Source organism: Geotrypetes seraphini, chromosome 7 (genome assembly GCF_902459505.1).
Source record: "Geotrypetes seraphini chromosome 7, aGeoSer1.1, whole genome shotgun sequence".
In the NCBI taxonomy this organism is placed as follows: Eukaryota; Metazoa; Chordata; class Amphibia; order Gymnophiona; family Dermophiidae; genus Geotrypetes; species Geotrypetes seraphini.
Genome location: NC_047090.1, coordinates 81266364 through 81290690, shown reverse-complemented (window position 1 = coordinate 81290690; position 24327 = coordinate 81266364). Strand labels below are relative to the sequence as shown.

The window sequence follows — 24327 nt, the reverse complement described above, 5'->3', positions numbered from 1 at the left end:
TATTTCTTGTCTTAGTTCCTTCAGAACCCTTGGGTGGATCCCGTCCAGGCCCGGTGATTTACCGCATTTTAACCTGTCTATCTGTTTGAGGACATCCTCCTTACTTACCTCTATGTGCTCCAATTTTTCGGCCTGTTCCCCACTCATGAGCTCCTCTGAGTCCGGTATATTAGATGTGTCTTCGCTCGTGAAAACAGACGAGAAGAACGTGTTCAACCTCTCAGCTACCTCTTTATCCTCCTTAATCACTCCCTTCCTATCCCCATCGTCCAACGGCCCCACCTCCTCTCTCGCTGGTCGCTTCCCCTTTACGTAACTGAAGAATGCCTTGAAGTTTTTCGCCTCCCTTGCCAGCCCCTCTTCGTATTCCCCTTTCGCTTTTCTAACCTCTTGGTGGCATTCCTTTTGCCATTTCCTGTGCGCCTGGTGATTTTCCTCCGTTGGGTCCTTTTTCCATCTCCGGAAGGATACGTTTTTGTCATTTATTGCCCTCTTTACTTCAGTTGACATCCAAACCGGGTCCTTTGATCGCTTGTTCTTGCAGCCTTTCCTGAAACTGGGGACGTACATTCTTTGTGCTTCCTGCAGGGTGTCCCTGAATAGGGTCCAGGCGCTTCCCACAGTCTCCATCCTAAAGATGTTTCTGAGCTTCCTCCCCACCATTTCCCTCATAGCAACATAGTTCCCTTTCTTGAAGTTGAGCGCAGTTGTTGCGGTCCTCCTTACTATGGGTGTCCCCCTTTCTAATGTGAATCTGATCGCGTTGTGATCACTGTTGCCTAGTGGTCCTCCCACTTCTACCCCTCTTGCAGGCCCCCCTAATCCGTTTAGGATGAGGTCAAGAGTAGCACCCCCTCGCGTCGGTTCTTTGACTAGTTGCTCCATCAAGCAGTCCCTCACAGCTTCTACAAATCCTGATTCCCTAGTGCAGTTGGAGTGACCCGTACTCCAGTCTATTCCCGGGTAGTTGAAGTCCCCCATCACTGTTACACTTCCAGTCCTGCATTCCTGTCTCAATTCCACTTCCAAGTCGTGTCCGACTCCTTCTGGCGTACCAGGTGGGCGATAGTACAGCCCCAGTTTTATGCCTGCACCCTTGTTTCCCGGCAATTTGACCCATAGCGATTCCAGCCCCTCTGCCTTCGTTGCCATATCCATCCCGACCGAGTGGATAGAGTCCTTTATATATAGTGCTATGCCTCCCCCCTTCTTGTGGGTCATGTCCCTCCTGTAGAGCTTGTACCCCGGCAGCGCCACATCCCATTGATTTTCCTCTGTCCACCAGGTTTCTGCAATTCCAATTATATCTAGGTCCTCCCCCTTGGCCACGACTTCTAGTTTACCCATCTTGGCCATGAGGCTTTTTGCATTTGCGTAAAAGCACCGCAGGTCCCGTAGGTCCCGTCGTTTTTCCTCCACCTCTGCATTTATCTGGGCCGCCTGCCCTTGGATTTCGGGCAGTTCTCCCGTTCCCTGTGCTTCTGCTTTGCCCTCAGCCTTTACCCTCTTAGCTTTCAGCTTCCCCACATTCCCGCCACCCCACTTCCCCGCTTTTCCTCTGGGTTTTCTGGAGCCATATAGTAACCCTATCTGCAGAGCTTCTTTCTTCCTCTGCTATCCTCTCTTTGACTGAGCCTATGACAGTTTTGCATGACCTTTGAACACTTAAGAACTCTTTAACCAAGGATAGTGGTCTGATGGCGATTAAAACTATTTCTAGCAGTGTGTTTAAAGATTACCTTTATGTCTAAATCTATGCTCTTGACTCCAGACTTTTCTTCTTACAGGAGATGCATCTATTAGCATTTCTGTATCCAACTGCCAGATTCAAGAGAATGTGGTAAGTGCTCAATCGGTAATAGCGATTCTGTGGGACCTGCAGAATGATATACTAATTTCAAATCACTCATGAGATTGAAGATTTAATTTATTTATCAAGCTCATTTTTTAAAAAGGCTATATATCCCTGTTATTGCAGGCTCGTAGCCCCCCCCCCCCTTTTTTTGCGTATTGTAGGCTAATAATTGTGGATCCACCTGATAATTACATTTTCTTATTTATATTTGCTTAGAATGTGAAATCCCACTATTATTTCTTATTGCAACAGTTATCTGGTAAAATTGTGAAAGCATTTTAAAAATAATTTTTTTTTAAAAAGGTTATATATCAATTTTGATGAAAGAGTTCCAAATATCACCTTCTCATCGCCAATATGATATCAACCAATCGATATTCAGTTCATTATGGTCAGTGATTTCTTAAATACTGATGACCACATGCAGAAGTAGCTCCAGATGTTCGATGTCAGCCTATGTCTGGCACCAGAATTAAATATCTGGGGCTAATGGAAAGTGTACTGACCACCAGAGTTTATTTCAGTCCTTGTTGATATTCAGCCGGAGTCCGCCTAAGACAGTCATATCACCCAGGACCTGCATAACAGCACAGGTGCCTCAGGCCTTTTGAAAACTTCACCCTTGGTCCCAATCCTCCCCCTAAGCAATAACTCAGCTTGAGCCAATCCTCCATTCACCCACCCTAACTCCGGTAGGTCCTTCTCACCCCCTAGGACATATGTGTCAAACACAAGGCCCTCAGGCCAAATCTAATCTGCCTGGCCATTTTATGTGTCCAGTAGTGACTGTGCCGCCGCAACACAGGGCCGGCATTAGGGTGGAGCAAACAGGGCAGCTGCCCTGGGCCCCGAGGCTCTGGGGGGCCCCTAGTGGGTCAGCATGTCTACTTTCTTCTATCCATTTTCAACGTCTTCCTCTTCTGGTCTTGCAGACACATCCATTTTTGTTAGAGGAGATTGGCATCCTTGGCAGCAATTCTCAACCGCTACTTGTAGCCCCTCTCTCATTGGGGACTGACCATAGCAGAAGGAAAACACAGAAAGGGGCAGCATGAAGCAGTTGAGAATTGCTGCCAAGGCTGGTGGTCACCTGCAACAAAAATGGATGTGTCTTCAAAACTGAAGGTGAGGAGGACATCGGACTGGTGTGGATAGAAAGGGGAGGAAATGCTAGGCCAGAAAGACCCCTGGACCAGCTTCTTAAGTAGAATGGGGGAGGCTGGGGTGGGCGAGAGGGGGAATGGGAAGAACTTATGACACTGGAAACAGAAGGGAGAGAAAGAAAGATAGTGGGCAACGGTGAAGAGCAGGGATGGAAGGGAAGGAGGGGAGAGAGAGATAGCAGACCACGGGAAGGGAAGGAGGGAAATGGACCACAGGAAGGGGGAGAGAAGGAGGGAAGGGAAGAATGTGAGAGAGATATACCAGACTGCGGGAAGGAAAAGAGAGTGAAACCAGATTAGGGGAAGGGAGGATGAAAGGAGAGAGATGTCAGACCACAAGAAGGGGAAGGGAAGGAGGAGAGAGAGATGCCATACCACAGTAGGGGGTAGGAGGGAAAGGAAGGGATAGAGATTCCAAACTGGGAAGGAGAGAAAAAAATATGCCAGATCATAAGAAGGTGGAAAACAGATGTCAGAGCACAGGAGGGGGAGAGAGGGAGGAGATGGTGCACAGGGTTGGGAGGAGTAGAGAAGGGAAAAGAGATGGAAGAAATGCTGTTGGGAGGAGATGGTGCACATGTATGGAGAGGAGGGGAAACATGGAAAAATAGATTAAGAAGGAAACAGAAAAATGGAAGAAAGTTGAATGTTAAAGGTTAATGCCAAAGATGAATGTAGTAAATATATATAGATATAGATTGACTTCTATCTAATAGGAGTCATTCTATAGCTATATATATTTAGTACATTTTACTTATCTCCCATTTCTGAGTTGTAGTACCCTGGTTGTTCCAAAAGATGAATGTAGGGCAGAAAGTGAAGGAGAGAAAATCAGCAAATGGATAAGAAGGTCTTGGAAACAGAGTTAAGAGCACAGACAAAAGGAAGTTCAGCCAGAAACTGGGAAAAGAAAATTAAAAAATAAAATCACCAGACAACAAAGGTAGCAAAATGATTTTATTTTCAATTCAGTGATTGAAATATATTAATTTTGAAAATTTACATCTGCTGTCTATATTTTGCACTGTTCAGGAAGAAATTCATTTGTTTCTATTTCTCTGATGTTGTACTGCATGCGCTAGATGTGGTGTATTTAGATTTAGATTTTAGCAAAGCCTTTGACAGTGTTCCACACAGCTGTCTAATAAATAAACTGAGTGCCCTTGGGATAGGTCCCAAAGTGACAGACTGAGTTAGGAACTGGTTGAGTGGAAGATGACAGAGGGTAGTGGTCAATGGAGATCGCACTGAGAAACATGAGAATGTAAGAAGAGCCATACTGGGTCAGACCAATGGTCCATCTAACCCAGAATCCTTCTACTAAGACTAAATATCTTAATTAAAAAATTCAGGCCACAACTTAGTCTGTGTTTTAGATTTCAGCCCCTTAAGTGATTGAGTTTGACACCCCTGCCCTAGGAGGTCCTCCTAGGCCTAACTATGCAGGTTTCCTTTGGCCTGCTTCCACATGAGGGCATCCATCCATGACTGTTGTCACCACAGCTGTCCCAGCTGTAACATCAACTGTAGCATCAGCTGTTATAGCTACATCAACCAATGATCTTAAAAAAATGAGCGCTCATATCTAGGATATGCTATTTGAAAGCATATGTGCACACTAGGGGGAATACAGGCTGGAGCAATACCTTGTAAAAATGGCTCTTAGTTGCAACCTCATAGTAATTCAGAAATGGGGCATTGGCCCAGGCTGACCTTTTGCATCAGGATGGGGGAGGAGGGGAGATCGGAACAGGGGGCAACAGGGACCCCCTCAGGAAGCAGAATACAATCTAAGTAGGCCTCAGGCACTAGCTTCACATCTGAGTGCATGAAATGGGCAGGGCTTCAAGTTCCCAACTAGCTAAAGACAACAGAGACAATCTGCAAAACAGAGAGAGATATACAGATAAGAACAGATTTGATTTCAGCAATCAGACTTGGACAGATAGCTTGGCTCAAAATATGCATAAAGATATATGGATAATGCAGTATATCCTCGCAAATTCACAGTTCTGAATTTGCAGACTCAGTAATTTACGTTTGTTTTTTGTTTTTTGCTTTAAACCCTCCTCCCTGCCTCTCCAGCCTCTCCTCCTTCCATGATGCAGGCATCTCGCTGCCTCCCCTACACTTGCCTCCCCTACACCTAAACCAAACGGAATCCAAACTCTGTTTGTCGCGAGTGGCTGCAGCGCTTCCCAGCCCATAAAACAGCTGCCTCACGCTCTCCCGCACTGGCAATCCTGAAGATCCTGGTTTTACATTGATACTTCGCATTTCCTCGCTTAGCAGTAAGTTTATTATTGCCATTTGGAGCACTGCCCCCAATGGCTAGTGCGGTTCCAACAGGGAGGGGAGTGCTGATTACAGTACTCTTCCGATATTTGAGGATTTTCAACATTCAGGGTCACTCCGAGTACATAACCCCATATGTCTATTAAGAGAAAGTGGTTGGGACTTGTATACTGCTTTTTGGTGGTTATACATTCAAAGTGATTTACATACAGGTACTTATTTTGTACCTGGGGCAATGGAAGATTAAGTGACTTGCCCAGGGTCACAAATAGCAACATTGGGATCAGTCCTACAACCTCAGGGTGCTGAGGCAGCACCTGTACCACTAGGCCACTCTTCACTTGAATAAAATGAGCAGGATCTTCTGATTTGGCATCTAGCTAAATCCCACACAACTTCATTGACATCTATATAGGCAGACTGTCTGGATTCCTCTCATTGGTTGTGGGAGGGACATGGGCTGGTTGGGGGAGTAATGAAAATTTGTGTGCAGTATTATAGAATACTGCTGATGCATATTTAAATTGGGTGCGAGGAATTATTCCTGGTTTCAGCAGTTGTAAATACTGGTGCTTAAATTTGGGCGAGAGAATCAGTGATATGCACTGTTCTACGATGTATAAAGGGTACTCAAGCTGGAGCACCTTTTATAGAATAGAGCTTGCCACTGATTTTTTACGGTGCCCAAATCTGGGCACCATTTATTGAATCTGGTCCTTAATCCCCTTCAATATGCTCTTGTTAGTGTTTTCTGCTTTCATGTGCAATGAGAACTTTATCCATCTAATCTAATCTAAGATTTGTGGATCTCTCTATGCCTGTAAAGGATCAAGGCAATTTACAGTGTCAAGAACTCGTGCATACATGAGGAGCTACAAAGAACAAGTTATAAAAAGACAATATACCGTATTTTCACGTAGATAACGCGCACCCGTGTAAAATGCGCACACGGGTATAGCGCTCAGAAAACACACATTTATGTACAGAAATTTTTATATACCGCGCACACCCGTATACCGCGCATGCTGCCCGACTCTCCTTTCGCCCGCCCCGACTCTCCTCTGGCCACCCCGACTCTCCTTTCGGAGGCCCCGACTCTCCTCTCCTCCTTGAAGTCCTGTCCCCACCCTGAAAGCCTGATGCCCCCCCGACATCCGATTCACCCCCCCAGGACCGCTCGCACCCCCACCCCGAAGGACCGCTCGCACGCACTCCCACCCGCACCCCCACCCTGAAGGACCGCTCGCACCCCCACAGCCTCCCGACCCCCCCCCCAATCATGTAGAAGCTCCTACCGGTGTCCTGCTGCTTTTTCTTGGCGGTCCCGGCCCTTCCGTGAGCCCTGCGCCTGCACTGCTTCCTCTTCCAGCGGTTCGCCCTTTCTCTAACGTCAAGCCCTCTTGCCCCGCTGACTCCCCGACACGATCGGGGCAAGAGGGAGCTCAAGCCCTCTTACTCCCCCGACACGATCGGGGCAAAAGGGAGCCCAAGCCCTCTTGCCCCGCCGACTCCCCGACAATATCGGGCCAGGAGGGAGCCCAAACCCTCCTGGCCACGGCGACCCCCTACCCCCACCCCGCACTACATTACGGGCAGGAGGGATCCCAGGCCCTCCTGCCCTCGACGCAAACCCCCCCTCCCCCCCTAGAACCTCCGACTGCCCCCACAGCTGACCCGCGACCCCCCTGGCCGACCCCCCACGACACTCCCACCCCCCTTCCCCGTACCTTTGTGTAGTTGGCCGGACAGACGGGAGCCAAACCCGCCTATTCGGCAGGCAGCCAACGACGGAATGAGGCCAGATTGGCCCATCCGTCCCAAAGCTCCGCCTACTGGTGGGGCCTAAGGCGCCTGGGCCAATCAGAATAGGCCCGGGAGCCTTAGGTCCCTCCTGGGGGCGGGGCCTGAGGCACATGGGCCCAACCCAGCCATGCGCCCAAGACCCCCGCCCCCAGGAGGGACCTAAGGCTCCCGGGCCTATTCTGATTGGCCCAGGCGCCTTAGGCCCCACCAGTAGGCGGAACTTTGGGACGGATGGGCCAATCCGGCCATATTCCGTTGTTGGCTGCCTGCCGGACAGGCGGGTTTGGCTCCCGTCTGTCTGGCCAACTACACAAAGGTACGGGGAAGGGGGGTGGGGGTGTCGTGGGGGTCAGCCAGGGGGGTCATGGGTCGGCTGGGGGGACGGTCGGAGGTTCTTGGGGGGCGGTCGTTGGGGGAAGGGGGGATTTGTGTCGAGGGCAGGAGGGCCTGGGATCCCTCCTGCCCGTAATGTAGTGCGGGGTGGGGGTAGGGGGTCGCCGTGGCCAGGAGGGTTTGGGCTCCCTCCTGGCCCGATATTGTCGGGGAGTCGGCGGGGCAAGAGGGCTTGGGTTCCCTTTTGCCCCGATCGTGTCGGGGGGGGGGGCAAGAGGGCTTGAGCTCCCTCTTGCCCCGATCGTGTCGGGGGTGCCGCGGTTGGCTGGAACAAGAGGGCTTGAGCTCCCTCTTGCCCCGATCGTGTCAGGGGTGCCGCGGTTGGCTGGGGCAAGAGGGCTTGAGCTCCCTCTTGACCCGATCGTGTCGGGGAGTCGGCGGGGCAAGAGGGCTTGATGTTAGAGAAAGGGCGAACCACCGGAAGAGGAAGCAGCGCAGGCGCAGGGCTCACAGAAGGGCCGGGACCGCCAATAGGAAGCAGCAGGACACCGGTAGGAGCTTCTACATGATGGGGGGGGTCGGGAGGCTGTGGGGGTGCGAGCGGTCCTTCAGGGTGGGGGTGCGGGTGCGGGTGGGAGTGCGTGCGAGCGGTCCTTCGGGGTGGGGATGCGAGCGGTTCTGCGGGGGGGCAGTGAATCGGACGTCGGGGGGGAACTATGTAAAAAAAATTTTGTACAACGCGCTCACGCATATAACGCGCAAGGTCATGCGTGGTTTGTAAAAACACGTATAACGCGCGCGTTATATGCGAGAAAATACGGTACTTTCCAGTATACAGAGAATTCAGGGTGTATACAGATGAAGGGAAGGCAGACTACAGATTATGTGAATTACATCAACAGGGCTCAATACAGCCTGCTTGTTAGAAATTAACAACAACAAAAAAAATGCATACTTCATATTTCCACAGAAGGAGTCTAGGGAATTGAAGCTGGATCAGCCATGTATGCTTATTATATAGAAATGTTTTTAGCATCTTCTGAATTTTTGATAGCCAATCTCCTTTCTAGTATCTAGGGTGTTCCACGTATTGAGCAAACAGTATGTGGTATCTGACTTAGAATATTGCTTTATTTGCCCACAGGATATAAGCACAGAATATCAGATCTTTCCTGATGAAGTATTAGGATCGGGACAGTTTGGAATTGTTTTTGGTGGTAAGCACAATCTAAATATTATATTTCTAGCATTTTATACATTTACACCCACATTTTATATATGGCACCTAAAATTATGCACCTACATCAGTGCGCTTAGGTGATTCGCATAACTTAAATAATAGGCTTAATCGACGCTGATAATTGCAATTAATACCTGTGACAGCCCAGCCTACTTGAACCGCCTAATCCAAACTACCACAACCAGACACAGGAGAACCCAGACACCATTCACATGCCCTCCAATCAGAGACATCAAACGGAAAAAACTGTACGATAGCCTACTAGCCACACAGGCAGCAAAACTAGACCACCAACTCTCCAATCTACTAATCATGACCCCAGACTACAAAACTTTCAGAAAAGAAATAAAAACCCTGCTATTCAAGAAATCCATGAAGACTAACTAACACCGTATGAAACATTTCAATCCTCTGAAGCAACCCGCTCTACTCTGTAACACCTCTGGGCATGTCCAGAAATCCTCTTCTGTAATCTGCCTTGAACCGCAAGATAATGGCGGAATAAAAATCACTAATGTAATGTAATGTTAATTGAAGTTCATTGAAAGTTAGGCGCACAACTTGGTAGGTGCATAGCAAAAAGTGGTATGCACCTTGTGCAAAGTGCATAGTTAAAAGTGGGCATAGTTATAAAACAAAAAAAAAAGTGGGCATAGTTGGGGGTGGATCATGGGCATGTTTTCAAGTTAGGTGCATGTGTTTGACTGTTGTGTGCACAACTTAGGTGCAGGCATTTAGGTCTAGAAAACCCTGGCAAAACCAGACCCCCCCCCTTTCTACAAAACTGCGATAGTAGTTTCTAGCGCAGAGAGCCACGCTGAATGGCCTGCGCTGCTCCCGATGCTCAATGGAACTCTATGAGCATCAGGAGCAGCGCGGCTCCCTGTGCTAGAAACTGCTATTGCATCAGGATGGGGGAGAAGGGAGATCGGGACAGGGGGCAACTGGGACCCCCTCAAGCAGCAGAATACAATCTAAATAGGCCTCAGACACTAGCTTCACATCTGAGTGCATGAAATGGGCAGGGCTTCAAATTCCCAACTAGCTAAAGAAGTTTCGTAGAAGAGAGGGAGAGTGTGCCTAAATGTTGGGACACCTAGCAATACAGCAGTGGTTAGGAAGCACTAGGGGCTCCTTTTACTAAGCCGCGTTAGGGCTTTAATGCATGGAATAGCGTGAGCTAAATTGCTGCACGCGCTAGACCTTAACGCCAGCATTGAGCTGGTGTTAGATCTAGACGCTTAGTGCAGGTTTAGCACGCGCTAAAATGCTGCGTGTGCTAAAAACGCTAATGCAGCTTAGTAAAAGGAGCCCTAAGTGTGATCCTATACAGTGCACATAACTTTTATAGAATTGTGGATTGATTTTTTTTTTTTTTTAACTCCATCAGAAATCACATAGATAGGACACTCGATGAAGCTACAGGGAAAATACTTTTAAAACCAATACAAAGAAATATTTTTTACTAAGAGAATAGTTAAACTCCGAAACGCTTTGCCAGAGTATGTCGTGAGAGTGGTTACCATAGCTATAGTTTTAAAAAAGGTTTGGACATGTTCCTGCAGGAAAAATCCATAGTCTGCTATTGAGACAGACATGGCGAAAGCCAATGCTGGGAGATCGGTAGCATAGAATGTTTCTACTATTTGGGTTTTTGCCAGATACTTGTGACCTGAATTGGCCACTTTGGAAACAGGATACTGAGCTAGATGGACCTTTGGTCTGACCCAGTATGACTAATTTTATGCTCTTATGTGCTTAACATCACACTAGTCTGCGACAATTTTTTAGGCAACAAATATATAATTTGGCCCTTAGGTTGGTAATTATTAAGGGTGCAATAAAGGTCAGGCTTTTACCACAGCTTAATTTGCTGCAGGAGTGACTGTCTCAATGATATCTCAGTACCAGAGGGCATAATCTGAGGTTGAGGGGTAATGTTAGGAAGTTCTTCTTTACGGAAAGGGTGGTTGATACCTGGAATGCGCTCCTGAGGGAGTAGGTGGAGAGGAAAACAGTGACAGAGTTCAAAAAAGCATGGGATGAACACAGAGGATCTCTAATCAGAAAGTAATGGTATATATTGAAGAACTAAGGCCAGTACTGGACAGAAAAATGAAAGTACAGAAAGAAGAAATTAACTCTTTAAAACAAGATCTATCTTTGTTAAAACAGGAAACCAATAAAGAGTTAATAACTGTTAAACAAACCAAGACCAAGTGGTTAAAGATAACTTAATTATGAGGAAGAAATTGGAAGCTCTGGAGAACAATATTCAGGCTAATAACTTGCGGATCATAAATTTTCCTAAGATTCTATCAATTTCCCATCGAGATATGATAAAATTATATTTTATGGAGATTCTTAAGACACCTGAAAATTCTCTACCTCCCCTTACAAGGGCTTATTACCTTCCTGTTAAATCTCAACATCTTCAAAAAGAAAAGGTTGGGGAATCTCAGGAACATCCATTGGATATTTCCGCTATATTGGAACAATCGGACAGCCATTTTTTTGCTGACCGTGGCTCTGGCTCCAGACAAGGACTGGATCCTAAATCTTTACTTCAAGAATAGATCTAAGGATTTCCTGGGTCTCCATATTCAAATGTTTCCAGATGTCTCCAGAGAGACTCAAAAAAGAAGAAGAGAATTCTTAAATTTGAAACCTGGAGTTACACAAATTGTTGTTGTTTTTTTTTCTTTTTAAGATATCCATGCAAATATGTTGTTAGATACCGTTCTTTGAAATATGTATTTGTAGACCCATCTCATTTGATAAGTTTTCTCTCAATGAAACGCATTGAGAATGAAATAAAAACAATGCCTATTGATAATTAGTTCTCTGTTCAGTAGTAGTTAATGTGCTTCTTTATGATTGTTTGAATTTAATTAAGCTACTCTTTAAATCTTGGATCTAAATTTAGAGGACTGGTGTGTGATCAAGGGAAGCTGATTTTTTCTTTTCTTTTAACAATTTGAATGATTTTCCTTTCAAGATTGAAAGTTATCTTAAATTAGAAGTGTCTTGATCGTTCTTTTCTGTACAAGATGTTCATGCTTGGAAAAATTTTGTAAAATTGTATAAATAAAAAAATTAGGATACCCCATGAAATGTTCAGTTCTTTCTTAAGAAATGTTCACATATCGATGTTAAATCTTTTTTTATTTATTTCTGGAAAAGAAAGTGATGTAATTGCAGGTAAACAACAAATATTTTCCTTGATTTACTCATAAAACAAAAGATATCTACAAAAATGTGTATTCTAACTGAGGAATAAATTAGGACACCCTACACCCTAATACTGTGTTTCCTCGAAAATAAGACCTACCCTGAAAATAAGTCCTAGCATGATTTTCGGGGTAGGCCTTAATATAAGCCCTACCCCAAAAATAAGCCCTAGTTGAAGCGCTAGATTTGCCGGTAGCAGCGCTTCCACCGCGCCCCCCTCCCCCCCAGGATTACACACAAGTTCCGCTTTAGTCCACCTACGTTTCAGGCACCTCATGGACGCTCGCACGTGCTTTTGGAAAAGATACTTGAGACTTCTGTCATAGGCAAGCGATGCTCCGTGCAGCTTTCTAACGCGAAGAACGCCCTGGCATTGTCACAAAGCCTGTGGAATCAGATGCTGACCACCTGGCTGGTGCGAGAGAGTCATTGAGGATCTCGCACTCTAGTTTTACGCTGAACCAAACGTACTTGCTGGTGGTGGGGAGTAAGGAGGAAGACAAGTACGGTAGGAAGAGAATGCCTTTGTGTTTGTCTTAGAAAGCAATAGAACCTTGTAAGCATAAGGTTTTGTTGATTTGTTCTCTTTCTAATCCCCAAATCTTATTTTTATGCCACCAAAAGGAAGTGAGACAAAACTAAAAATGAGAAAAAGAGGAGGGGGAGTTCCAGTGGAAAGAAGGGGGAGGACTATGAGTATAGTTTTTATCCTACGATAAGTCCTGCCTATCAGTGTAGAAATCAGTATAACAAGTGTTTTATTTTTTCCATAGCTAGCAGTATTGATCAAGCACACAATGCCTCCTACCTCCCCAAAAATTTCATTCGTTTTTGAGCTATGGTAGTAAGGTACTGAGGAGATTATTACCGTGTTTCCCCGAAAATAAGACCTAGTGTGTTTTCTGGGCCCAAATTTAATATAAGACTGTCTTATTTTCGGGGAAACACGATAGCTAGTGCTACCCCTTTTGGCTGAAATAACTGGAGTGAGACGCTTCTTATAGCCATCTACCAGTCTCTGACATCGGTCTGAGGAAAGTTTGACCGACTCCTCAATGCTGAATTCTTTCAGCTGTGAGATGTTTGAGGGGTTTCTTGCATGTATAGCCCGTTTCAAATCACCCCATCTCAATGGGATTAAGATCAGGGCTTTGACTTGGCCACTCCGGGACTCTCCATTTCTTAGTTTTCAGCCAGTCCTTGGTGGTTTTACTGGTATGTTTTGGGTCATTGTTGTGTTGCAGGGTCCAGTTCCGCTTCAGCTTGAATTTTCTTGCAGATAGTCTCACATGTTCCTCAAGCACCCTCTGATGCATGATAGAATTCATGGTGGATTCTATGATGGTGAGTTGGCCAGGTCCTGCTGCAGCAAAACGTCCCCCAAACCATGACACTTCCAGCTCCATGCTTTACAGTTAGTATGAGGTTCTTTTCCTTGACTGCTATATTTGGTATATGCCAAACATGTTGTATTTTCTAGTGTCCAAATAATTCAATTTTAGACTCATCTGTCCATAGAACACTATTCCAGAAGTCCTGGTGTTTGTCTACCTTCTCTCTGGCAAACTTCAGTCTGGCCTTGATATTTCCCTTAGAAAGCAAAGGTTTCCTCCTCCTTGTACACCTCCCATGTAAGTTAAATTTGTGCAGTCTCTTTCTGATTGTAGTGGCATGCACTTTCGCATCAATAGTAGCAAGAGCCTGCTTTAAGTCCCGTGATGACATTTTAGGGTTTTTGGAGACTTATTTTAGCCTCTTGCGGTCTTCTCTGGGGGTCAACTTGCTTGGATTGCCAGACCCAGGCATGTTGGCAGTTGTTTGGAAAGTCCTCTATTTGTACGCTATTTTGTGGACCATGGAATGGTTCATGTCAAATTCTTTCGAGATCTTTTTAAATCCCTGCTACAGTCTTCTTTCTGAAGGCCTCAGACAGCTCTTTTGATCTCACCATGGTGTTCACTCTCACCGCAGTAGTCATGAGCACACCAAACTGAATGTATGAGGTTTAAGTAGGGCAAACATCTTTCAAAATGCTGAGTAACGATGTTCTAATCACGTGCACCTGATGTAATACACCTGTGTGTGATTTGAGCCACTTTAAGTGGGAGGATATGTGGGGAATCCTTTTGTTTCATGAGTAAATCAAGGAAAATTTTTGTTGTTTTCCTGCAATTACATTACTTTCTTTTCCAGAGATAAATTAAAAAAAGATTTGACATTGATATGTGAACATTTTTTAAGAAAGAACTGAATATTTCATGGGGTATCCTAATTTTTTTTTTTTTTATACAATTTTACAAAATTTTTCCAAGCATGAACATCTTGTACAGAAAAGAGTGATCACATGACTGTATATGGCCATTCAGTTGAGGATGGGCTGGGATGTGTTCGATGAGCTAGAGCAAGCTTTGACGGAGATTCCAATAGATGCACAATACCGGGCAGAGCTCTGGGTTTCTGGCCCAGAAATATCTAAGAAAAAGAACAATTTAAATTAAATCATTAAATTATAGAGAGAGTGTATGTTTGGGCAGACTGGATGGACCATTCCGGTCTTTATCTGCCGTCATTTACTATGTTACTATGTTAGAGGCAGCAGCTCAGCCAGTGAGCTACAGCCCTTCCCCCAATTGAGGTTGAATATCGTCTCTGACCAGCCCCCCAAAAAGTGGGGCACTCATGGTTGGGCAGTGACATAGTTAGGGAGGTTGGCACTCAGGGCTATGGCTCCATGCATCACTGTGCACTCCCTTGCTCTTCCCTGCCGCTTGAGTGCCCCCACCCACTCATCCCTTGAGCATCTGCCCCCTGTGTACCTCTTGAAACTTTTGTAAGCATGAACAGCATCTTCTACCTGCTGCTCACACCAGTCTTGGCTTCCTTCTGATGTCATGTCCTGGTACCGCAACCAGGAAGTGACATCATAAGGGAGCTGAGGCCGGCGAGAGCAGCAGGTAGAAGGTGCTGCTCATACCAATGAATGTTTCAAGTATGTGTGGGGGAGGGATGCAGAGAGGAGGAAAATTGATGGCGCCCCCATGAAGCCAGTACCCAGGGAAGTCTGCCCCTCCTGCCCCCCCTTACTATGCCACTGGGGTGGACCAAGGAGCAGTGCTGGGGAGGAGCCAGGGCTTATATGGGCAGCACTGAAAAATTGTCCTAAATTCATCAGCTTGTCATATGCATTCCACAGCTGAATAATGGCATCAGGCCTTTCCCTCAAACCTGGCCCCTTTTGAAAACAGGAAGTTGCATCAGAAGGTGCAGGGCAGCTCATAGGGAAAGGCCAGGCTGCAGGCAGCCTTTCTTTATGACTGCCACTGGCCTGCAGGACTGAAGATTGGATTTCAAGGTAGGCCATCTAAGGGGAAGAGCAGTTGTGTTGGGTCTGAGGGAGAGCAGCTGCTTTGGATCGAGGGGAGGGGGGGGGAGATGCTAGACCAACTGTGCGGGGTGTGAGTAGCAGATAGTGGACTGCATGCAGTTAATTAGTTTATCAATTGATATGCTATAGTTAGTAGTTTTATGTTTTTATTCATATCAGTATTTGTGATTTGAACTAACATTTGTTTTTCTGTGTATCTATTAACAGTCTTTGTATGCCCTTGATACATCCTTTATGAGAGTACAACATAGCCACGCCAGGCTTTTAGTATTTCATTTATGTTGCAGTGAATACATTTTTAATGATAGATATTCTTTGTTTGGTCTGCTGTTTGTTTGTGCCATCTTGTATCTTTCAAATCACTTGCTTTCCTTCTTTTTTGGGACCAAAATAATCAATTATCATTATGGAAAAGTGGAGTGCCCTAAAGATCTGTCTGGAACGTGTGCATTTTAACTTGTTTATGGATGATCTAGAAATAGAAGAGATCAGTGAAGTAATTAAAGTTGTTGATGCAACATTTTTCAAAATTGTTAAAACAACAGAAGAATGAGAATTTTTGTAAGAATAAAATGCATCTTAGTAAAAGGACCTCCTTATTGATTTATGCTCTCAACATTGGCTTTTATTTCTTTTTGTAAATCATATTTTTATCCTGTTAATGATATTGGGGGAATTTTCGAAAGAACGTTCAAGTCAGAATTGGGACATAATGCCCAAATCAACCCGTCTATCGTTTAACCATTTTCAAACAGGAAAAAGTCAGGATTTCCTATATGAAAATATGTGAGAAGGTCATTCTTATGCTAAAATATCCAAACATTTTCTGAAATGAAATGTCCATGATATAAACACCCAAAAAACAGGCACATAAATGTCTGTCTGCCATCATATGTACAAAAATGGCCACAAAGACATCTCTACCGAAAAGAGGAGCAGCCTATGGTCTGTGCAATCGACTTTAAACAACGGGCCACCTTAATTCATTTATATGTTATTGTGAGCTTTCGAGGAACAGATACAAATCTACTATACCTAAAGGTACACCACTATAATAACCATCATGCTTGCAGCTCATGTCTTATAAATTTAGGTACAGTAGGTATTTTTGTGTTCCAGGAGGGTTCACATATTTGTTCAGAATTAAGAGTTTAAATGGGAGTTACACTCGAGTCCCATTATTCAAAGCCAATGCACTGATCACTAGGCTACTCTTTACCCTTGCTTGCTGGCCTATTAGGAATAGCCATAATACCTAAAGCTGACAGAGAGCTTGGTATTTCACTTTTTAAGGGGTGGAAGGGAATCAGTAACCACTGGGAGGTTTCATGCCTTCATCCCTACGGTGGTCAGATGCTCAATCAGGGCACATTTTTGTACCCTGGACATTAAACATGTTCAGATAAAAATTTCCTTCTTTTTTGCCTTAGGCATTTCTTCCTGTTCCATTTTCACTGAAAGATGTCCTAATTTTGTGCTTTTCCTAGTCTTACACCAAACATTCCTTCAACACGTCCCCCCACCCTTGCTATTTGGACAAATTGAAGTGTAAAATGTCCAAATTCTGCCTTTTTGAAATTTGTGATTTGGATGTGTTGGGCAGATGAATGTTTTCTTGGCTATTTTGAGACATCCATAAATGCTTCATAAATGAGCGCCATAATAATGTAATTTAAATTGTATATACTGTATTTATATATGCATTCATTTTTTATTCTTTATAATTCAGTTTATTTTGATTATACTCGTATATAGAAACTTCTTTTTTAAAATTTTTGAATTAAATTGTTAATGTAATTTTTTTTACATATCTATATATGTTTTATGCAGACCCCTAATGCAGGCAATTCACCAAAACATGAACCACGTCAGGACTTCAGTTAATTTGCTTCCTTTACCCTTTAAGCTTTCTTTGTTATGCTGATTGTGCCAGCAACAGTCAACTTTTGGAAAAAATGCTGACCGCTTTTGGGTGAATATTGGCTGGATTATATTTTTAAATTAGAAATAGGCTAAGATGTTGCAAAATTTCTAAGTTTTGAGAATCTTCTTACTGTATTTCAGGCACTTATCACTTATCTACACTGTGAACCAAAAAAACCATACCCAAACAGAACTTGGCCGAATCTTATGAAATTTAGCGCATCGTGTCCTGAATGAGGTTGATTTAAAATATTGTAAATATTTTCCACGCACCACAACACTACATTGTGAAAATGAACTGTTGCTATAGGATATGCGTAGAAACAAGACCTTGTGAAATGAATTGTTTCTGTGGGAAACATGCAGAAGCAGATGTTAGTTTGTAAACAGTCTGTGTATCAAAATGGTTTTCATTGCAGAAGACTGAATTCTGATAAAGAACTTGGTACTGCTAAAAGGTTACAGCAGTTGACAGTTGTTGAAAGAGTTTCTACAGAAGGGTTGGAACAAAAACGGCCTTGATGTGCTGCTACGCAAGATCCAAGCAATGGGCACTGTGGATCATAAACCAGGAAGTGGACGACTGCGCTCGATTCACACACAAGAGCACATTGGCATTGTACACGATCTTGCACTGAGCCAGGAGGACGCGCCACAAGCACACTGACCAACTAACCAAATAGCAAGAGAAGCAGGAATAAGCCAGACAACTGTGGTTAGGATAATTTATAACAAACTGAAATGAAAGTGTCTTAAAAAGCATCGGTCTCAAGAATTAACTTTACACAACAAAGACTCGTGCCTGAAATGGTGCTACTAGGGACCCGCCCAACATTCAGGCATTCAGTAATGGTCTCAGTCACAGTCTCGAAACTCAAATTTACAGATCTGTTCTTAACCCCAGGATTGATTAAGAGCAATAGTACATACTATCGGGATGTCTACTTGATGCAGAAGCTTTTGCCAGTGGTTTCTTATCTGAAATTGTTTTATTTAAAAAAAAAAAATAACAGAAATCCAAGAGATTGTCGTTATAGGACCTTTTTGGATAGGACACTGGAATATCAGGCGGGTAAGATGAATTCTTGGATGAGTCCGTTGAGTGTCCAAGCTTATTCATACTCTATATTTAGAAAATTATTAAAAACTCATTTATTTGATAAACAAGAATGCTGAGTATATGTTACCATGGCGCCTTTTTTTTAGGATGTGTGTTTTTAACAGTTTTTATCTCTGAACTTTTATTATAGCAGTTTTTGTTACTGATGTATTAATAGCTGAGTAATTTTAAAATCCAGTTTTCATTTATGTTATATTAATTGATGTATCAGAATGTAGTGTGTTCAAGATTGTATTTCTAACTGAAATGTCTTGGTTTCTTCGCTGTTGTGAAACACCTAGAACTACTGGTGGGGAGGTATACAAGAAAATAAATTATTATTATTTCGAAAGACCACTTTATCTTTCAACAGGATAATGCCCCAGCACAGCTAACAAAGGGCACCATAGAACTACTACATTGGGAGACCCCCAGACTTCATTGGTCCAGACCTCTGGCCTGCAAATTCACCAGACCTAAACCCAGTTGACTACTGGATCTGGGAGCTGATACTGGAATGCGTCTACCAGACAGCGATATCTGACATCGAATACCTTAAACAGCGCTTCATCTCTTTTTGGGCTGAGCTGAAGCAAAGCGTTGTTGACAGGTCCATAGATCAGTGGCGGCCAAGGCTGAGGACGTGTCTTTGTACTAAGGGAGTGCACTTCAAACATCTGTTTCATTGAAGCATTACTTTATTACTGTACATATTTCTGCAAGATAGGCCATAAAAATTTTTTATGTGTTTTTATTCAGTTCATAAATCATTTCCACAAGGTAATGTTGTGATGCAGAGGGAAAAATTTACAACATTTTACATCAACTTCATTCATCACAAGATGCACTAAATTTCATAAGAATCAGTCTAGTTCTGTGGAAGATACGACAAAACATATTTTGGTGTGTTTTTCTTTGGTTCACAGTGTAGATCAATTGAATGGTTTATTTGTGGGTGACCCCTCTATACGTCTTAAGCAGCACCAAGTTGCAAAGGATGCAGGTGCTTGCTAATCATTTATTTTACATTAACCCAAGGTGATGTTCTAGGTCACCCTAAATGCCTTGTAACAAAAGGGTTACAATAATTGTTCTCGGCCCTCAGAGATGCCACCAGAAGATCAAACGATCATATCCCCTGGCTTTACGCACCTAATCGTCATTGGGTCGGTGCAAAGTGTGAAACTGGTATATCATTTTTTTCTGTGTTTTTTATATAATTAACTCTTATAATAGTTTAAAATAATAAATATTACTGAAGAGTTTTAGAGTGAATACTTAACTTAACCGGGATGGTAAATGGTGGTTGACAAGGGATAAACAAGCCAACATGTTTCACCCGTAGAGGGGGTTTCCTCAGGGCTACTATCCCTTTTTTATGCTAGTTATACACGACGTGACCACCCGATCTAAGTTCTCAAGATCTTGTTTTGTTACTCTTAAACACATTAATAGTGTACTACTAAAGCTTTCTTTATTTTTCCACCATTCAAGGACTGTAGGTATAAAAGATATCATGATAAAATTCTCTCTTTTCAGACTGCTTTATGGGACAAAGATTTTAAGCGGCTTTTATCGTCATCTATTTCTTATCTTCACTATAGGAAACAACTCAAGACTTTTTGTTCTCTAAGTTTCTTGGTTCTTAATTACATTAAAACCTAATGTAAAATCAACATATCTACTCTCCCTGACCAAGGCGTCCTAAATGTATACAAAAACATAGAATATTAATGGTGATGTCTCAAAACGTAGTAATATAAAATGTCTGGGGAAAAAGTGTACTCGAGGGAGCCCATGAAACAGAAAATGGCCTGCATGAGTTCACATCATCATGCCCTGCCCCCATAAGAGAAGTACATACCGTCCATGAGGACCCTGCTGCGCCCCTGGTGTCCATTCAGCACCTACAGGGGAAAACATTTAGGCCCTGTTTCTACAAAGTGCGTGCCGATTTTAGGCAGCTGTAGGCGTCCTACAGCTGTCTAATCAGCCAATCGGGATGCACGTTTTTTAAAAAAAATGCTCCCCAGGCAGGCTGCCTATATTGAAGGCGCCTCCGGGAGCCTAGGGAGGCCCGCAAGATGCCTAAGCTGGCCTAAGGGCCTTAGGCGGGCCTTAGGCGAACCTAGGCGGCCCTACGCGTCTCCCTAGTAGAGGAAGAGATGCTTAAAATGTAGGCCAGCAAAATGCTGGTCTACATTGTAAGTAGACACGGCCGCTATACTTATGGCAGCAAGGGATCTCCCTGCTGCAATAAGTATAGCGGCCGCGGCCGCCTGTCCCATCGCCGGCAGGAGGATACCCAATCCTCCTGCCGGAACCCCCCTGGAACCCCCCTCCCCCCAAACTGGTAATCGCCGGCAGGAGGATGCCCAATCCTCCTGCCGGAAAGCCTGACGATCCGACGACCCCCCCAAACTAACCTCCCTCCCCAACTAATCTTTAAATGTTGATCGGCTGGATGGGTCTTGCTGCCGCTAGGCTAGGCACCTGGACCAATCAGGCCTTAGGATTAGTGGGGATGGGCGGCCCGCTTTGCCTAAGGCCTGATTGGTCCAGGCTTCTAGAGCCTGGGCCAATCAGGCCTTAGATTTAGCGGGAATGGGCCGGGAAGGGGCGGGCCCGTCTCATTTCCACGAGGCCGGCCTGTCTGCTGGATGGCAGCAAGACCCGTCCAGCCGACCAACATTTAAAGGTTAGTTGGGGGAGGGGTCGTCGGATCGTCGGGCTTTCCGGCAGGAGGATTGGGCATCCTCCTGCTGGCAATTACCAGTTTGGGGGGGAGGGGGGTTCCAGGGGGGTTCTGGCAGAAGGATTGGGCATCCTCCTGCCAGCGATGGGACAGGCGGCCGCGGCCGCTATACTTATTGCAGCAGGGAGATCCCTTGCTGCCATAAGTATAGCGGCCGCGTCTAATTTAACCCGATTCTCTAACCGGCGTCTGTACCATGGACGCCGGTTACAGAATCGGGGTTTAGTGTAGGACCGATTCTATATAGGACACCTCTCCTGGGCGTCCTATACAGAATCAGGCCTTAGTGCTGCCTGTAGTGGCAGTATAAAAATGTATAGTGCATGCAGAACATATAACATTGCAAGATGTTTAACCTAGGGTGCAAAATTTTTTATTTTGGTTTTGTTCACACCTTTATCAACAGTACCTGAACCCCTATGGGGCTCACAATCTACTCAAGATCACAAGGAACTGGAGAAATTTGAACCAGGCATCCAGGCATCCCTAGATAGCAAGCGAAGTACACTAACCACAAAGCTGCTTCTACTATCTTTTCTGTATTGCAACACAACACTTCTTTGAGGTTCAAAGTGTATTGCACCACAGAGTTCAGTGAAACAGTAATTCTGCAGCGATAGCTTAGTGCAGTGGTTCCCAACCCTGTCCTGGAGGAACACCAGGCCAATTGGGTTTTCAGGCTAGCCCTAATGAATATGCATGAAGCAAATTTGCATGCCTATCACTTCCATCATATGCAAATCTCTCTCATGCATATTCATTAGGGCTAGCCTGAAAACCCGATTGGCCTGGTGTTCCTCCAGGACAGGGTTGGGAATCACTGGCTTAGTGGTTGGTGCACTGGGCTTGATATCCTCAGCTGCCTGATTCAAATCCCCTTCATAGCAATGCAAAGCATGTAGTCATGAACATTTTTTTTGTTTTTAACTTTTATATGCTCAGCACTACACTGAAACAGAAAAAGGTACATATACTATTAGTAACTACAATATAAAGAGCATCAAATCTCAAAAAGCAATTGAAATTTAAAAAACCCTTCTATAAACAACTCTGGCTCATATGTCTATACCGTATGAGGGAAGACCGTCATTTTACCACCCAGTATCCTGGGTTTAAATCAGACCCTTGGGTTCTTCACATAATCTAAGAAGTTAAAAGGTGCAATAACTTAAAATTTCTACACATCATTCACTAAGAAAACTCTAGTATTTATTAAAGGAAGTCTCTCCCTTGCTCCAAGCAAGAGCGATGGGGGAATAACTGTTTGGGGATCAAGAGGTGACCCGGAAACTACAGACCGGTGAGTCTGACCTCCGTTCTGGAGAAAATGGTGGAAGCACTGATAAAAGAAAACATCGATGAACATTTTGAAAGAAACGAACTTCTGATAACCAGCCAACATGGTTTCTGCAAGGGGAGATCGTACCTAATGAACTTATTGCACTTCTTTGAAGGAATTAACAAACTGATGGACAAAGGAGACCCCATAGACATCGTATCTAGATTTCAAAAAAGCCTTTGACAAGGTGCCCCATGAACGCCTACTCCGGAAACTGAAGAACCATGGGGTGGAAGGAGACGTACATAGATGGATCAGAAACTAGTTGGCAGGTAGGAAACAGAGGGTAGGAGTGAAGGGCCACTACTCGGACTGGAGGAGAGTCACGAGTGGAGTACCGCAGGGCTCGGTGCTTGGGCCACTGCTATTTAATATATTCATAAATGATCTAGAAACAGGGACGAAGTGTGAGATAATAAAATTTGCGGACAATACCAAACTATTTAGTGGAGCTCGGACTAAAGAGGACTGCAAAGAATTGCAAAGGGACTTGAACAAACTAGGGGAATGGGCGATGAAATGGCAGATGAAGTTCAACGTTGAGAAATGTAAAGTATTACATGTGGGAAACAGAAACCCGAGGTACAACTATACGATGGGAGGGACGTTATTAAATGAGAGTACCCAAGAAAGGGACTTGGAGGTAATGGTGGACATGACAATGAAGCCAACGGCACAGTGCGCAGTGGCCGCTAAGAAGGCAAACAGAATGCTAAGCATAACCAAGAAGGGTATTACAACCAGAACAAAATAAGTTATCCTGCCCTTGTATCGGGCGATGGTGCATCCGCATGTGGAGTACTGCGTCCAATATTGGTCGCCGTACCTTAAGAAGGACATGGCGTTACTCGAGAGGGTTCAGAGGAGAGCGTCGCGTCTGATAAAGGGGATGGAAAACCTTTCATATGCTGAGAGATTGGAGAAACTGGGTCTCTTTTCCCTGGAGAAGAGGAGACTTGAGGGGATATGATAGAGACTTACAAGATCATGAAGGGCATAGAGAGAGTAGAGAGGGACAGATTCTTCAAACTTTCGAATAATAAAAAAACAAGATGGCATTCAGAAAAGTTGAAAGGGGACAGATTCAAAACGAATGCTAGGAAGTTCTTCTTTACCCAACGTGTGGTGGTCACCTGGAATGCGCTTCCAGAGAGCGTAATAGGGCAGTGTACGGTACTGGGGTTCAAGAAAGGATTGGACAATTTCCTGCTGGAAAAGGGGATAGAGGGGTATAGATAGAGGATTACTGCACAGGTCCTGGACCTGTTGGGCCGCCGCATGAGCGGACTGCTGGGCACGATGGACTTCAGGTCTGAGTCAGCAGAGGCATTGCTTATGTTCTTATGTTCTTGGGGTATTACATTTTTTTTACTGCATTTGACACAGAATAATTAAATGGCCAAAGAAGAAAACTGACAAGAGTCTGGATGCAAGGCAACTAGCTGAGCTCAACATATGCTGCAATCTTCTGTCTGTGAAGTTTTGGTGGGATAATTTTATAAAAGTCTTTTTCATGTGGAGGCCTCTGATAAAATTACCACTGAGGTTATATACATATATATAAATGTACATGCAGGGTCAACAAAGTTCATCTTGTATATGACCCTAGTAAAATGTAGGGGGCAGAGACAGGCACAACCAGTCTTAACCACACAGTATAATTTTATTGTTTATTGAAAGCTTCTGTACCACTGCTAATGACTGGCGGAGTCAATTCAGAGTGGTTTATATGAGCTTTTTAATTGTTACAATACAGAATTTGGATTTCCTGGGATGAAGATAAGATTTGCCGCTGCTGGGTCAGACCAGTGGTCCATCGTGCCCAGCAGTCCGCTCACGCAGCAGCCCTTAGGTCAAAGACCAGTGCCCTATTTGAGTCTAGCCTTACCTGCATATGTTCTGTTCC

General features: G+C 44.4%; 1 protein-coding gene across 9 annotated transcripts in view; it reads left to right on the top strand.

The window, feature by feature from the left end:
• PRKD1 (protein kinase D1) overlaps positions 1-24327 on the top strand; it is a 289583-nt gene that overhangs the window by 240251 nt on the left and 25005 nt on the right. For all 9 annotated transcript variants that reach the window (XM_033952189.1, XM_033952190.1, XM_033952192.1 and 6 more), the window contains 2 exons: positions 1788-1840; positions 8594-8666. In XM_033952189.1, the coding sequence (XP_033808080.1) occupies positions 1788-1840; positions 8594-8666 (126 nt within the window). The remainder of the gene's footprint in view (positions 1-1787; positions 1841-8593; positions 8667-24327) is intronic.